Raw genomic sequence first — 16,925 nt, forward strand, 5'->3', positions numbered from 1 at the left:
CTTGCTGCTATATGCCAAATGTTTGCAACCTCATGAAAACAATTACATGTGGCAATTGCTAAGGATATGAAATCTGGCCAGGAACAGTTGTTGGCAAAACTCACAAATCACTGTGAAATCCTAACGTGTAAGGCTGATCTAACCAAAAATCCAGAATGTGTTAAAAAAATCTTTTTGCACACATTTGGTGTGCAAACACAGAAATCTTGCATGCATACACCAGCCTTTCCGATTTGCAAAATGAGCATAGAAGTAGAGGGGTGGCGATATCCTACTTGGTGAAATTTCAAAGTGCTAAGAACAGGAATACATACCTGCGGTTCCGCTGGAACCTTCTCTTAACCAAAGAGGTTCTGTTCAAATGGAAATGGCTCTTGGCCACAGAAACTGAATGTAGTTTTTGTTGTCAAAAACATATTTCGACTCAGTGGTTTGTTTGGATCAAAAATCCTTTTGGAGAAAATGCATTGATGGTATGCAAGTGTCAATGGTTGTATCTATGCCTTTATTGATAGCCTGAACTTAAATGCTCTGGAATAGCATGAGTTGAATTGCACTTCTACTCTTGAGAATAAATTATCACGGTCTTGTGGTTTGGAATTCTGTTTGCATCATGAATCGTTTATGAATGTATTGCTGTTTTATTTAAATCGTACTTGTGTATGTAACTATTTCCATGCTTGTTCTTATTCTATTATTAATCTTCCATATGATCTTCTGATTAATTCAAATGTAAGTTTCTTTTATCTAAATGTTTTTTTTAATGTTGAAATTGTTTTTGACCAATAAACAAAACAAACAAAGAAATAAAAAAAGAGAGGGAGGGGAGCAACACATTCTGATAAACCCTATGACCACTTTGGAGAATAGGGAATCTGGAAATTCAAAAGGGTCCCAAAAAGAGTTCCCCCCCCCATCAAAACATATCCCAATATAGAGGTGAAACCCCCTCAATCATCCCTCCAAAATGAATTCGGTCTAGGTTCCAAAACGTAGGAGGGAGGGCAAAAACTCCCAGATTAAATCGCATCTCAGTAGGAGGGGATGGACTTAGCTGTTCCTGGGAGTCCGAAGAATCTGCCCAATGATAAAGGAATCACCATCTCTCTAGCATCCTCCAGAAGTAGTTCCTTTATGAAACAGAAAGATGTAGATGACCCAATTAAGAAAGAAAACCTTACACCCAGCCTGGAGAATTGCAAAACACCAAAATCACTAGGAGAAGTAGAATTACTGAAAATCTCCCAATTCAAGGAACCCTTTACTTGGAAGGGAGGCAGTCGGGGCAAACAGGTGATACCGAACAACAACCACATATGCTACTCGTGCAGAGGAACAGACCATGCCACGAGAAACTGTCCTTTAAATGCAAGATCTTTCTTTCTCTCACCCGCCAAAAACATTCACAGAAACATCTCAGTTGGCTCTTACTACAATCCTTTAGCCCAAACATCACCTATATATTAAGTTCAAAGGAAAAGGAAGGTGGCTTGCTTTGTGTGAGGGAGAGGAAAAGTAAGAGTAGCAAAGGTATCAATAAATGCCTTTATGCAGGAGGCAACATAACCATCTAAAGAGTCCTTGCTACCATTCAAAATTGACGTTTTGGGCCCAACTAGATAGTGGTAGTAAGGGGTGTGCTATACACCTGGAGTTAGTACGTCTGAGCTGGACAGGACCACCAAAGAAGAAGGTCCAATGAATTCATGGACACACTGAGAAACAGCCCTAGGTTGAAATATCTATCACCATTTTAGGGAAGGAAATGTGCATCCCCATAGCAGTAATTCCTAAGCTACCAGCCCAGTTGATCATAGGTACCATCATTTCCAAGCTCCAACAGTGGATGTCCAAAATCATCCAGATATACCTTAAAATAAGATCTTTAGGTTCCATTAATCAAGCACATAAAGAACCACCTATTTGGGACAGGGAACCAGTACAACACGTCTTGGGGACAAGCCTTCTTTTCCGACTATAAAAGAAGATGGGGAAGGCAATGTCACGAGGGAAAGGGTATATGATGAATCATGGAATGATGTCGCTTTTCTCCAGGGGGCGGGGGAGCTTTCCTTTGAGGCTAGAGAAATGAGGATGCTACCCAATAGTCCCCCTAATGGTGGTAACATGAGAGAGGACCTCATAGGGAGGAACTCCACTCCTGGTTTCAAGAACAACCACCAGGAGAACCCGCCCCAACATTTCGTATCACTTAACCCACTTCCTTCATTTCCATCCCCTGTTCCCACCACTGATAGAAGAAGTATGTATCTTTGTGAAACCATGACTGCACCTAGTGGAAAATATACTGGGATGAGGAAGAGCAAGACAACCCTATGGAATAGCAGCATGCAAACCTGCACACGTACTGTGATGAGGTGGCCCACAGGAGGCATGAGGATTACCAAAGAGACTATTCACAACAAGACTGACAATACGCAAAGGCGGGGTCAGCAAAATAAAAGAGAAAGAGAGAACTGACTAGATGTCCCTCGTCGCTGAAGCAGGAGCCCGCTGGAGCAGCACAGGGTATTCAACTTGAGGAAGGAGACGCTGTGGAAGTGTGGATGTGAGCAAAGCATCCAGAGAGCCGGCATGGAGCAGACTTGTTGCAGCATCGGGGAAGCCAGGGTGGTTGCGCGACCTGCCAAAGATGAAACGTGCGTCCATGAACTGTGCCCAGATAGCCAGCCGCACCTCACTGCGGCGCCGCACAGGAGAAGACACGGCCATAGCAGAAGACCTGTGACCCCAGGAAGAACCAGACCCACGTTCCCTTGAAGCTAAAAGGAACCAACGGCAAGCTGGATGGGATCCGGGGGAAGAGGAAAGGAATTTGCATATTGGGAGTCATCTCTTTCGGCGCAGTGGCAGCTGAAATACCACCAGTAAAGAAGAGGTCATCAGGAGACATCTCCCTTAGCGCAGGGGTAGCCAAAATACCACCAAATGAAGAAAGGTATATCAGGCGGCATCTCCCTTGGTGCAGTGGCAGTAGAAACAACCCTATAGGATAGTGGGAGTCATCTCCCTTGGCGTAGTGAGCCCAGAGAATCCTTAGTTGAAACAGAGTGTATCGAGCGCCATCTCCCTCATAGTGGAACAAGAAACCCCACTATTAAATCAGAGTGCCTCAGAATTCACTTCCCTCATTACAGTACAGACATTGAAGAAATCTACAAAGAGACATATAAAGAAAGCACCAAGAGTCCTTAGAATAGTTTCCCTCAGAAGGGTATCACATGGAGACGAAGTAAGGCCCTACGTTTCTATGCCTCGTGGAAGGAGGTAAAGAGACTCATCCAGAGTTTCTGATGAGGTGCACAAAGACCCTTTTAGTGAAGAACATTTGTAAAAAGGACCAGGAGAAGGGAGCCATTCCCTGGTCCATTGTGAGACTGAAGTGTTAAAACCAGGAGAAGAGAGTCATTCTCCTGGTAAAAGAAACACAAACTTCACTTTGGTTAAAACGCTTATGTTTTCTACTGTTAGGGTTAGTTTAGAAGCTTATTGGACAGAGGACGGGAAGAACACTGCTTTTTACAGACGTTCTGACAAGCCCATATATTTTTTTAGGTTGAGGCAGGGAAACCCCTCTAGCAATAGTGATAGGTAGGTTTTTCTCTTAGTTAAATAAAAGTGTATGGGCCTCATTAGTAGTATGCCGGTAATTCCATTTACCATCACGTTCTGGACTGCCCTAGGTTTGCCGTTGGGGTGGCCCGATTTACCTTCAGCCAAGAGCTGGAGGTAACTCTGACACCCCACCTGCAAAAAACAGCCAGTTTTAAAAGGCACCGGTATTACTGGTGCCGGTAATAGCAGTAATACCAGTAATAGGGATTTCCCTACCGTTGCCGGCACCTGCAATATGCCGATAATTCTGGCATATCAGGTACCGGTAATGGTAGGTCTGTTCGACAGTATCCGCTAGATTTAACGGTGGAATACCGGCAAACATATAATGAGCCCCTATGACCCAAAACATGATCCCTCCTTGTCCGTTTCCTTCTTCTACACTCTCACAATGAGTGTAATTTGAATTAGGTTACAGGCATTTTGTCCAATGAGTTTAATTAATATTTTATAAGCTTGATTTCAGGATATATTTGGAAAAATGATATGATATATGGCATTTATAACACGCCTATACACAAGTGTTTCAATGGCAATACAGACATTGGACTATCGATTCATAATTTTTTACAAATTAGTGGCCTAATTGCTCTGATATTTTTCTTACTATATTTATTAAGAACAGGCATGTACAAATTTGAATGAATGAAACAACCTGTGACAAAGAAAACGTAAGAAGCATAAACACAACAGGGTTCATGTTCCTCGAGGAGTCAAGTAAAATTAATGCATAAAAGTAATGCGTATAAATTGTATGCATTAATTGTGTTACTGTTCATTTTCAAGGATTTGAATAGCGCAGAAGGGGCATGGAACGAAATACCCATTTGCGTCTCCCATATCATTTACCCCATTCAAATGCAACAGCTATGAATTCTATGCAATCTGCCTACTTTTTACACCATCAAAATGTAGGTGAATCCCTTTGTAAACGCGGTCTGCCATGCATTAATAGCAGACAGTGGTCCCTCATTTGGCATGGCAGGAGTGCAAAAGAGAGGCATAAAAGCGATTGTGTTTCCACTTTGCACCTCCAATTTGTCCTCCGACATGCAAACGATGAAAAGTGCAAACGAAACGTCATTTACAGGGATTTAAAATGAGCCCAAACATGCATTTGGAAATTTGGGTAAACAGAAATGTTTGCAATTTCACACATTCAGCTCATGTGATTTACAAAAAGCAGTTATCAGCATATATTTGTGCAAAGAACAGAGCTGAGCAGGAAGCCATCTCGGCTGAGTGCCGTGAGCGAGAAGACAAGATCGATGTCCTACAGGAGAAGCTGGACTCCCTCGTAAAGGAGATCCAATATCTGAAGGATCCGATGGAGGAAGTGCGAATGGCCAAAAGCAAACGTGCAGAAAGCATAAAATAGTTATGGTATGGTGCGTGCGTTGTGTGTATATAGAATGCTGGTTGTGCTAGTATGGTGTAGGCTAAATAAATTATTTTTTAGTTAAAAATATATATATATATATATTTCTAACTTTTCGTCAAAGTGGTCAAATGAAAACCACAAACCGGATACCATTTTAATTACAATGTAAAAAAATCAAACGCAAGTTTAAAAGTGACCATACTAAAACCATCAAAAAGGGCATATGCACAGGGTGTGAAAACACTTAGCTATCGAGATGGACCAATATTTCTTTGCTTTTCATGTGAGAAGGATATGTATACATTTACCTTCTGAATTTACGACTATCATTCCAATTACCCCTTTATGCGACTGGATTCTCTTCAGCGTTTCTTCCACTTCAGCCTTTGGTAAGTAATCAAAATGTTTAAAACGTTAATATCCAAATGAAAAGTTAAATTAGATCATGAAAACTAGCATTAAAAGCCAATGTCGTTATTTAAACCGCATATTTGAATCTTTAAGGTGACGACACAGTTCATGTGATGCAATAAAATATTTGTCATCATTTGTATTGCAGGAGTTTGCTTTGGCTGCACCTCGATTCATGACAATAACAAGATGCATTACAATAAAATCCAAATACTGACATAAAAACGCATTTTCAAGTTGATGCAAGGAAAGACAGAACTTCACGCTTGATAGATAAGGACCCGAGTGAAGACTAGAAGGAGCTATTATGCTTGTGCAGACAAAAAGGTAACATGGAACAAGTTAGAAATTATTCTGTGTTAATCAGTAACAGAGCATAAGCTGGGACTCTGCAGACCATTGTCCAAGTTCACACTAGCAGGAGGTACTTTTCCATTATCCAAACAGAGGGATGTGGTTTCAGACTCCAAAGAACTTTTCAGATGCTCTATTTAAATATGTTTTTATCAATGGGAAATTATAGAGACATTGTCGCGCATTTATGCCGCAGAACCATCAAACAGAATCGAAACGCATGCTCAATTATAGGAGTGAGACTGAAAACCTGGATTAACCAAATCATACTAGTTTTATTTTGTTGTAATTATAATATTTTAGCACAGAATACTGAACACGTGAAGCGAGTAACATTTTGATAAAAAATAAATAGAAATGTCACTGTGAGAAGCCCCCAGGAGGAGTGGACAATATGGCTGCCGTTTAACGACTCTCCCCTTGACTTTTCCCCGTTTGTCATGAAAATTGAAGGCCTAGATGGACTTGCGTTGCAGAAATGCATATCGGAAACCGCCCGGAATAAACCCTGGTGGGCTGGCGGTATTGGACTGACGTGAAGGACCATTGTCACCCTGGGAAGTGTGCAGCAGAGGATCCAGTGAAGGGAGACTGCACAGAGGACGTGTTGGCTAGCAGAGGAGGGCGGAGGCTTCAAAGTTGGTGATCGGAGAACGCCAGTGATTGTCATTGGGGAGCTGACGGTCTTGAGGACCAATGGTGCCACGGGAGTTCACCGGGGTTAAGAGACATTGCTCAGGAGAAGCAATGTCCTATGGAGAAGGGCAGAGGTCGGTGTTTACCACTGGCTCCCTGCAGTTGTGTTAAAGACACAGAGAACAACTAGTGGTGGAAGAGAACCGATGATGAACGAGATTCATCATTGTGCAGAACGATACCCAAACGTTGCCCACTTTACTGCGTTCATCACATTACTGCATTCACTGCCTGTAATATATCACCGACTAATTGTCAACTGCGACCCCTTTCTAGAATCACCTCGACTCTTACCTTAAGATTACTTCTGTCATCTTTCCACCGCGTTTATTTTGATGAGTCAATGGCCATATTATTTGTTTATTACTACTCCAAACCGTGCTCGGGTTTCAACTGCGATTTGATCAGCGAGTTGGGGGCCACGTTTATGTAAAATGCAGTCTTGCAAACTGCATCACTTATTGATTTTATGTACAATGCAGTCCGTCAATTTTTCTTCTGTCAGTTTTCGACCGCCTTTCTATTGGCGAGTAGAGGGAAATGTGATGTGTTTTTATGTACCATGCGGTAGGGCAAAATGGATCATTTAATAATCGGCATGCACTATTCTTGTTATGAAAAAAGAACTAGCCAGGCAGTAGACTTTAAAAAGAAAGTATTTGTTTAAATCTTTTTCGATAAATATTGGAACTAAAAAATTAATATTCTTTAAAATGTGTTTACAATTGCAAACATTTTTCTAACTCTTGTAAACTTTGTTTAAATATATAGAATAACATACTCAAATACCGTATTAAAGCTTCTGAATCAGCATTTCTATTTTACTCAATGCTTAGTGCTTAAAACTAAATAATAGTCCAATTTATACTGCACAAAATAAATCACTGCACACCCCATCACTGCGACCTCCGAACATATTGACTTTATTATTTTTCCCCCTTTACACCACAATAATATGTTGGGGGGTATGGTATTTCATTCAAGTAGGGAGGACTGTGGGGGTTTCACCCCGCATGTATATGTGGTGAAAAGGGGGTTTGAATATAAAAAGCCAGCATTTTTGTGTGTCGCAGTGATGTGGGTCGCAGTAATAACAAATTCCCTTTCATTGAATCATAAACACTACATTAAATGCAAGACTAGATATGTAGTCTATGAAATTCATTCTTGAAAACGTCTCAGCTATTTCCTTTATCTTCTTGTTCAGTTTTGTGGGTTTTTTTTAAAGTTAGATGCCATTGCTCTACCACTCATGTGGTGCAACATTTTGATTTCTTGTAGGCTTTCTTCAATTTGTAAGGATTTCCACAAAGTTGGTTTTCCTCTCCCAATTGCCACATTTAGGTTGTGATGCCACCCATCAAGCTTATTGTTTGTTTTTGATGCTTCTGTTATTATTGCTTCATAGCAATTCCAATAGTCTACTGAGATCCTTGGCTGACATCTTTCATATCTTATCTGCTTTCCCAACTAGGTTTCCTCAAAGTAATTCAGAAAATGTGCAATTGTTTATTCACTTTCCTTATAGTATTCACTCGAAATTACTTCTTGGAAACTGCCAATTACTGCATCCCTTGGAACATATGCTAACGCACACACTTTTTTTTATTTGGAACTGAAAATCGCTGTCTCTTGTATACTTGGATTGCAATCCATGCTTCTGGATAGTCTGACATATTCTGGCTGTAATTGAAAATGGAAGAAGCATCCTTGGATTTGGATGTTTGGGAAAATTTGCTGCAAGGCTTTTATAGCCAATAACTCATAATCCACACCGCATCGAATTGTATTCAAAACTGGATTTGGTAGTTCACCTTTAATTTTTGGGAACATTTAGAGATATGATTTTTAAAATTGGTTGTTCATTAGAATATATACTAATGGAAAGAAGTCACTAACAATCATACCATGTATGCTATAAAGTTGAAAAAAACGCCTAAGACAAGTTCCATCCAACAACGAATAGTCGCTTTTTGCTAATCTTTCTAGGTTTTGGCTCGTCGAAAATATGTAAAATTGTTTTTCGTCAGTCACGCCATCCGCTAGCAAAAATTGTCCTCCTTCGCTTGTTAGTGTAAATTGTGACAGTAATTCTATTTCCTCTATAAATTTGGGTATTTTTGTTGGATTGTCCTTTAACGCTTTTCTGTACAGAAGTCTCCGTTTCAGTGCTCTTGCATTAGGCATTTCTCCCGCAAGATGTTGCGGCAGTTCACTTAATACCCGTCTCCCCACTTGACCACTTGTAAATTGCTCATGCTCTCTCTGACGTACTAATATTTGGCTCGTGGTTATGCTCCTTAACATACTTCTTAGTTTCTAATTAATTATCAGTGCATGTCTGTCCACAACAATTATTACATATTGTGTACATTTCCAAAGTGTTACAGAACTTTAATTTTTTCCCTGGAATAAATATATCCTTTTATCCTTTTATCCTCAGCTGTTTATTGCCTTTGTTTGAGAAAACGTATTTGGCTTTCTCCATCTATTCACATTCACCTAGTGTAATAAAAATAAATAATCAAAATTAATTAAAAATGTTATGTTATTCATTGGCTACACCAGTAGTTTTAGTGACACTCAATGAGCGTACCCTTTTTAATGGATCGACATTCTTTACTCTCACTCAAAATACTATCCTGTTTTTATGATCCATATTTACTTTTCTCCTAATCACCTCGCCTCCTGATCTGACCGTTTTCTGTGATCTTTGCTTTTCTAAGGAACGACTCATTTTCTCTTATTTTTTTGTTTAGCCAGACAAGCATAACCCACCTTTCCGATCTATGCATATTCACACAGTATTTTTATTATTCTGAGGTGCGGGCACGGCAAACAATAAAATAAAAAGTCTCTTCTGCACGTCTTACGCAGCTTCACAGTGAAACCTTCCACACTCTTCGTGGGGCTCACATAAGCAAATAGCTACATTTGCCGTCCTGCTGCAGACGATACAATTTCGCATTTAATTCATTATTAATCTGTAACTGTGAATCGTGTCATTTTAATTTAAAGTTTGGATTCACTTCATGCTCTTTCTGCATACCCGTCTTTAACACCTATGAAATCGATGCGTCGCTGTGAATGTCATCGGCGATTTCAAAGGTGACAATTTTCGGCAGTGCAGTGATCACAGATTTCATTGTGTTAGGGATCTATATACCATGTGTTGCTGCCATTGAATTGTAGTGTTCCTTCAAAGCAATGGATTCCTTGTGAATAAAAGCTGCCATCCCTGTCCCACGCGGTGTACAACAACCCTGAGAGTTTTCTTTATGGACACAGTTGGATGTTCTGACAATGAAGGTAAAAGACTCTGGTACCGACGGTGGGGATTCATATTGGGGGTGACCTGTAACATAAATGGTAATAGAGATTTTCATGGAGTGTGTGTGGAATCTTCTGGGAAGTAGACAGACCACCATCTGAACTGAAGATCCTTATGTGTTAGTGATTCCTGCTGAGTTGGAAAAACACACATCACAGGGGGTGCTGTTGCACACACAGCAAGTTGGCAGCATCTTGAAAGAGCTCCCGCTGCTGTGACAAACATCCCGATTTAAACATCCGCTGGCATGCTGCTAGAGGCTGAACACAAGAAGAAGGCTGCCGTGTGTGGTTGACCTGACTCCGGTCGCCCTTGAAGCTGTGAGTGCAGAGATCTGCCAAGCTACTTTGGTGTGGCCTGATCCTGCAGTGGGCCGGTGCGAGACCTGCATGCGGTTCGAAGATTGCCCCCACCCCCTGCCCTGGAGGGCGAGTCTCTAGACAGCGTCAAGGTGGCCGTCCCAGACGTAGCTGCAGTGGAGCAGAAACTGCAATTGAGCCAGCCCCCTACCCTGTACTTGGGGTAATTTCTCGGGCAGCCGCTGAACCATAAATACACAGACAGTGCTGGCATGCCCAGGGCTTTCTGTGATGGAGCCGAGAGACGACGTTGGCAGTGTGCTACAAGCACGAGGTTGCCATAGAGTGAGCGGGCCCTATGAGCAGAGCGTTCCAGGAGTAGTCATTTAAGCCGCAGACTGGGTGTGTCAGCCTTGGCTGCTGGCCCTAATAGGGACCACACAGCACCTACGTGTGTTCACACTCATCCTCGGTCTCCCCCATCCCGTTCATTGCCACCACTGAGTGCCAGCTCATGAAGGGAGAGGGGGAAGGAGCAGCCAGGGACACCCAGAGGCAGAGTGCAGAGGTGGCAATGGGGAGGCTGAGACAATGTGGCTGATAAATAGGACGAGGACACCACGCAGCACCAAAGTACATCCTAACCTCACCATGCCAAACAGTGCAGGGCAGGAGAGATGCTGATCTATCAATCCCAGCAGCTAGAAGTAAGACATCAAAGCAGAGCACCGCAGTGTAAGGTGTAAGGGGTGGAGGTTAGAAGAGACAGCCTTGGAAAAGTGGGAGAGTCTGGGGGGAACTGAGGAGGAGAAGTTTGCCATTGGGCACAGTCATGGTGAATCGCAGGAAGCAGGAAAATTTGGACCACTTCACAAAAATGGGAATCCCTGCAGCTCCCACTGCAGAGCAACCCACAGAAACGATGGCGGTGGACATGACAACACAATCAAACGCTGCTAGATCTGAAAGACAGCACTGACAAGCTCAGCCAGAAAATGTATGGCCTGGCCTGCAAGGTGGAATCATCAGCCATAAAAATTGAGAAATTATGTGGCAGAATGTCGAAGGCAGAACAACGGCTTAGCGCAGGTGAAGACCACATTATGAAATTGCAGACCAAAGTTTTGAAACTCCAACAGAACATGAAGAAGGTGATTGTGAAGAACGACAATTTAGAAGGGAGATTGCGGTGCAACAACATATGCATTACTGGGCTACCAGAGTCCATGGCCATAGAGAAAATGGGAGCCTTCAAAGAAAGCCTACTGCTGAATACTCGATGTACCTGGAGAAAAGGAGAATCTTACAGGGCGGTAAAACCTTATTTTGCACAGACCCAGGGGTGGCGGCCAGATTTTCTAAGGATGTTGCATCGTCCTCTCAAAATAATGCTTCACCTCCACATTGAAGTACACGAAAATGCATAAGAAGTTCGACTGGATGGCGGCATCAGCAGACCTATAATCTTACTGTAGGTGCCGGATGAAAAGAATTTGGACAATGAGCACCGGATTGGAAGGCATGCATGCACAAGAGTTACGGCACTCTGGAGGAGCGGCTGTGACAGCAAGCGTTTCTCAGTGCAGTAACTGCCTATTCGGACTGTTCCTAGTCTGCAGGGAATGGGGGGATTTGAGGTCAGTATGTTTGGGTTTCTGGGGTGGGGGGATTATTTAATGGATGGGTTACAAGTTCAAGCACAGTACACAGTATCTAAAATAGGTTCATACAATTTCTGGACACAGAGGGGAAGGCTATACACACAAAGCAAAAGGGTACCGATGGGGAGTTGAGGATAAGGTGGGGAATGCCAAGTTGACAGACATAACATCAGGGCAGGATAGTATCACTGTAATGTCCTGGAATATACGGGGGTTGAAGAATAGCAGGAAGCGTTAGCAGACAATTTGATATGCATCAGATCATCAAGTGTGTATGTTATTGCTGCAGGAGACGCACCTGGGATGGAAGGATAGATTGCCGGCGGCGCAGGTATGGGGGATACACAGGTACAGTGCCCCCTATACCTCAAACTCAACAGGGGTTGCTACATACATTCACACAAAGTGCGTTTTAACCTGCACGAGCAGATACAAGACATTTTCCTATACTAGCTGGTGATATGCAGGGATTGCAAGTAGAAAAGATTAATATTTGAATGCCCCAAATGTGGACCCTCCCCTCCCCCGATTTCTTCCAGAAGTGCGCTAGCTATATTAAGTATGAGGAATATGACATAATAAGGGGTGGGGTGGCTTTAACATGGCCCTCACACTCAATTTAAATAGATCCATCACCTCACAGAGGCATATTCCCAGGTCAGCGATTACATGGCAAGAGATAGTAGGCTATCACAGGCTTACTGACACAGGAAGATACCAGTACCCAATGAAGAGGGAGCTATTCCAGTGTGCATGAAAATGCCTCCCATATAGACTACATAATGGCAACACCAGACATACAGAGATATATGAGAGACTGAGATTTTACCCAGAATACTTTCCGATCTGTGACGCTGCAGATGAATACGTCATTACCAACTTCTGCCTTGGGCCTCCCCATTACCACAAAGACGAAGGACATTATAAATGGAGACAACCTTAACACCACATGTACCGAGGGGTGGTTGACAATATGAGTTAAATTGAGCTTCATGAAACAATATGTTTAACTATAGTGACTGTACATGCAATTTGCCAAAAAGGATTAGTTGGGTTGTGCGACACAATTAAAGATTAAAAGTAGTTTGTAGAATGCACAAATGGTGTGTAGTATAAATAGTGCAACAGAGTATACAAGGACAGGAGGTTCCTGTGTACAAAGAGATGGACTCACTGCACTGAGAAGGCAGTTTGATTATAGGTAGAGAAGATGCTGAATACACAGGCAGGGACACCATCGTATGGCATAGATGCGGCTATAGGTCGCCAACATGCAGACAGGAAAAAGGCTTCACTTTTGTCTTCCTAACACAGAGGCCGCAGCAGGTCTCAAAATTAGCAATGCCTAAGAACCTAAGATGCTGAATTTACAAAAACACATGTATTCTAGAAACTTGTGCAGAGCCAAGACAGTAGCTCAGTCAGAGCCAAGGTCAGGAACAAGGAAGGAATTAATAGATTAACAGAACGCAGGCACAAGATAACAGTTCCCAGGACGCAAAGAGATAGACTCCCAAGTAAATTAATTTTAATAAGAGCACAAACGCCCATTAATGTCCAGGTGCACGAGATCAGTAAGCCAAAAGACTACAGAAAGTTACTGACTAGAGTTCCAAGTGGCTACAGAGAACACAACATTTAAGTCACAATCAACTAAACCCTGAATAAATAGAAGGAATGCCACTATCAAAGACGGTATCCCAACACGTGATCCAGACAAGAACACTGGCTATTCACCTAGAGCCAAAAATAGATAAGAAACCTGCAGAACTCCCTCAGTACACACACAGATATCAGACAGCACACAGAGTCAAGTACAAAGGGAAGGGAAGGCCTCAGCGCCTCGGGATGACCAGGAATATTCTTTCATTGTAATCATGGCAGACAACAGAATTCTCTTCCCCCACTTATGGCTTGCTCACAATTTGATGTATCATCAAAGTGTCCAAGGTTGGTAAAATAGGAATGGAAAGTTCCCTTACCACAGCAGCTATGAAGGAAAATTCCAACCAATTAGCTGTCCCTGTAACAATGTATCAGAAATAGTATCTATAATGGGATGGGTCCAGGCAGAGCCATCAGATATCCATAGACCAATAAAGTAACTAACCCCTATGCATCATATATGTAGTATGAGCTATTAAACCCAACTTCCCCATAGGTTTTGCAGACAGATTGTGTAATGCGACGTCATCGCTGATGAAGCTTTGGTATAAAACTCACTTGCAATCATTAAAAATGTTGAGAGCTATGAGAACGAGATGCTTGTATGCTGTCCCAGCTACGATTCATTGTTTGATTAAATCTGGGTTTTGACGTGCACCCGAGTCCTCCATCATTGAGTATTACTCAGACAAATTGTGTGTTCTAGGGTGTACCTTCACACATGGTAGCAGATGATGGTTCTCAAGGAGTTTTCAGACTATTGACGGCTCCTTGCACAGCTAGGGTGGTCTGTGGAGAGCAGATATAGCATGCACTTGAGAAGGGTCAGGAGGTACCTACGTTGATGGAAAGTCCTGGCTGGTGCCCGCAGGCTGCCCTGCTGGGCGTGGAGCGGAGCACGTAGATGGGGGGGGACACAACGCCAACCCTGAGAGGATCCTTAGATTTGAATATGAAATACGCACACCAGAACTGGGTTTTTGTGCGTTAATGATTTATGAGAAATAGAGATGATAAAAAGATTGAATACCTTTGTCATGGGTTGAGGCAGACCATATGGTAAGCCTCTTTAAGGGGCAGAGATTAAGAGAAGAATCCTCTGCAGATACAGGAAGAAAGCTGTATTTTGATTTGTGTTAATGTTTGCTGGTGCCAGACTTGTGTTATGGGGTAATGTGGAACAATAGAGGTGTTCTTTTGCATTGGTAGAAGAAGTGAATTGGTGTTGTGGACCAGGAAAAGGGGTCAGCGCATGAGCAGCGCTTTTGGTGCTGCTCAAGAGGAGGATTGTGTGTTATAGGGGACTTGGTGTCAGAGATAGACGTGCATGTGGTAATACTGGGAGAACTCTTGTGGGGAGGGGTTTGAAAAGGAGTCAAAGAAAAAAGCTGAGTGACAGTTGAAGCAGTGTTTATCAATTAATGGGAAGTTGTGTTTTATATTATCATCATGGTGGATATTCCAAATTTTTCGTTTGTGTGAGTTACTCCCCCGAAACATAACAAAAATCATATAATACCCCGTTGAGTGGGTTAAAGATTTGGCTGACAAGATGTTTATGCCATGGCCTCAAGACAGCACTCATTCGAAGACGGTGCTACAACACATGTGCCCATATTTACATGCCACACACAAGGGAAAACAATTAAGAAACAGATGGAGTATACTCGAGGTGTGGAAAATGTTCAAGGAAGAGGAGGTGGAGCAAAGTAAAAAATAATGGATGCTTAACCAGCATGACGGAGCAGGCACCCAATCCAAAGCTCCACCTCCTCCTTTTCCCCAAACCAGTGACCCTTCATCGATTGCAAAGGGATTATATCCCTTAAAATGCAGCTGTAGAGCAACTCCATACATGATCCCTCAGCATATAGTGATGAAGACGGTATAAGATGCAAAGGTCTTTGTTATTACAGGAGGAATTTGACGTGCAGTGCAGGGTGCAAGCGAAGTTAATAGAAGCGGATGAGAAGCGTCACAGAGCAAAAGGCACGTATGGGGAAAAAGACAAGACAGCAATTATTTTACTGAAACTCACTTTGATACAAAATATGGGAATGTCTCGTATGGGCTTTTCACTCTCTTCCAAATTGGCCGCTTTGGTGCCTTTTTTTCAACACTAAGCAGGTTATGCAACTAGGACGCCCTGCCCGTCTTTTATTTCCATCCCCTGTAATTATCCAAAGTACATTTCTGTCCTGACAAACGGCTTGTTGGATCGGTATTGTGACTAGCGCTTAGGTGAGCACACCTGATCGCATTTGGTACATTTACACTTAGAAGTGACAGTTAAGGCTGGAGGGTCTTCTCCATCCCATCACACAGCCCATCATTACATGCATCATAGCCACAGGGCCACTCACGGATGCCCCGCTTTTGTTTCTTTGCAGAAATTGAGGTCTATGGGAACATTGCAGCATGTTTCAATATTGGCTGCTTGAAGCGAAACCTTCTGCTATCTGAGGTGTCAATTTTCTGATATTTGCATTCCATACATACATTATGGAACCATTTAGGTAAGTAATTACATCATGCTACTTGGTCTGCAATCACTATGGACACTGTTACAACTTACAATGTGGCGATGTATCAAACGTTCCATTTTATTTCACACAGGTTCACTACTACTAGGCGATTGCCTTCTTGATCAACACTCGGATTCTTTTCCATTTTTCCTTTTAGGTATGTTGTTTTTGCCACTTAGTGCCTCTAATAGTGCTATATTTCCTATTCATTACTTAACTACACATATTGGACATTTTGGTGTTTGCCACTCTATGTACTCAACTTCTACTTGATGAACACTTATTAGTTGCTATAGATGCATGGTCTTTGGGATTTTGTGGGCATGTTCATATACTTTTACCTGAACACAAGAGATTGAGCATTCATTTGGGATAGTGACAAGACTCAGATACATAGAATGATGATAACCTCTGAATGTTTATTTTGTATTTAGGAATTGCAAGATACTTAGTGAAATGATATTCACTTGTGTTTGCAGTTTTCATTTGTTCCTGAAGAAGGAGTTGTAACCCCGAAACGTGTAGAGCTCGGTTCGACAAAAGTAAAAGAAGTCTACGCAAGATGTTTAAGCCTACTGTGTGAATTCTTTCTCTGAATACCACCATCATAAATTATTTACAGAATATTGAAATTGTTGGCTGTTACAGCACAAAGGTGTGCAGGGGACAGGGGAGTCCTAAGATTAGGACACCATCGTTTTCATTTTTGTGTGAACCTCATATCAGGGTTACACTACTTCCCCTGCACCCATATTTCTCTTTGAAATTGCATAAGTGCGTATTTGTATAAGTATACAAAGAGGGTTGTAGGTCAAAGGTTCGAAATCAAAAGGCTTGAATGGCTTTTTTCGACACCAAAAGGACCAAAAAAGGGTGTTTTTTTATTTTTTAATGGGGGGGTTCCCCTGGGGGGTTCCCCCTAACCCCCCCCCGTTTTCTTTTTATAAAAAAAACTTTTTATGTACA

The 16,925-nt window shown here is 42.2% G+C and overlaps 1 protein-coding gene across 1 annotated transcript in view; it reads right to left on the minus strand.

Moving 5' to 3' along the window:
• Positions 1 to 16,925, minus strand: part of DYNLRB2 (dynein light chain roadblock-type 2) — a 168,224-nt gene that overhangs the window by 104,758 nt on the left and 46,541 nt on the right. Inside the window, exon 2 of the mRNA XM_069652865.1 lies at positions 5,326 to 5,401. Within this exon, the coding sequence (XP_069508966.1) occupies positions 5,326 to 5,401 (76 nt within the window). The remainder of the gene's footprint in view (positions 1 to 5,325; positions 5,402 to 16,925) is intronic.

The sequence above is a fragment of the Ambystoma mexicanum genome, chromosome 1p (genome assembly GCF_040938575.1).
Source record: "Ambystoma mexicanum isolate Mex_15411 chromosome 1p, UKY_AmexF1_1, whole genome shotgun sequence".
Lineage (NCBI taxonomy): Eukaryota > Metazoa > Chordata > Amphibia > Caudata > Ambystomatidae > Ambystoma > Ambystoma mexicanum.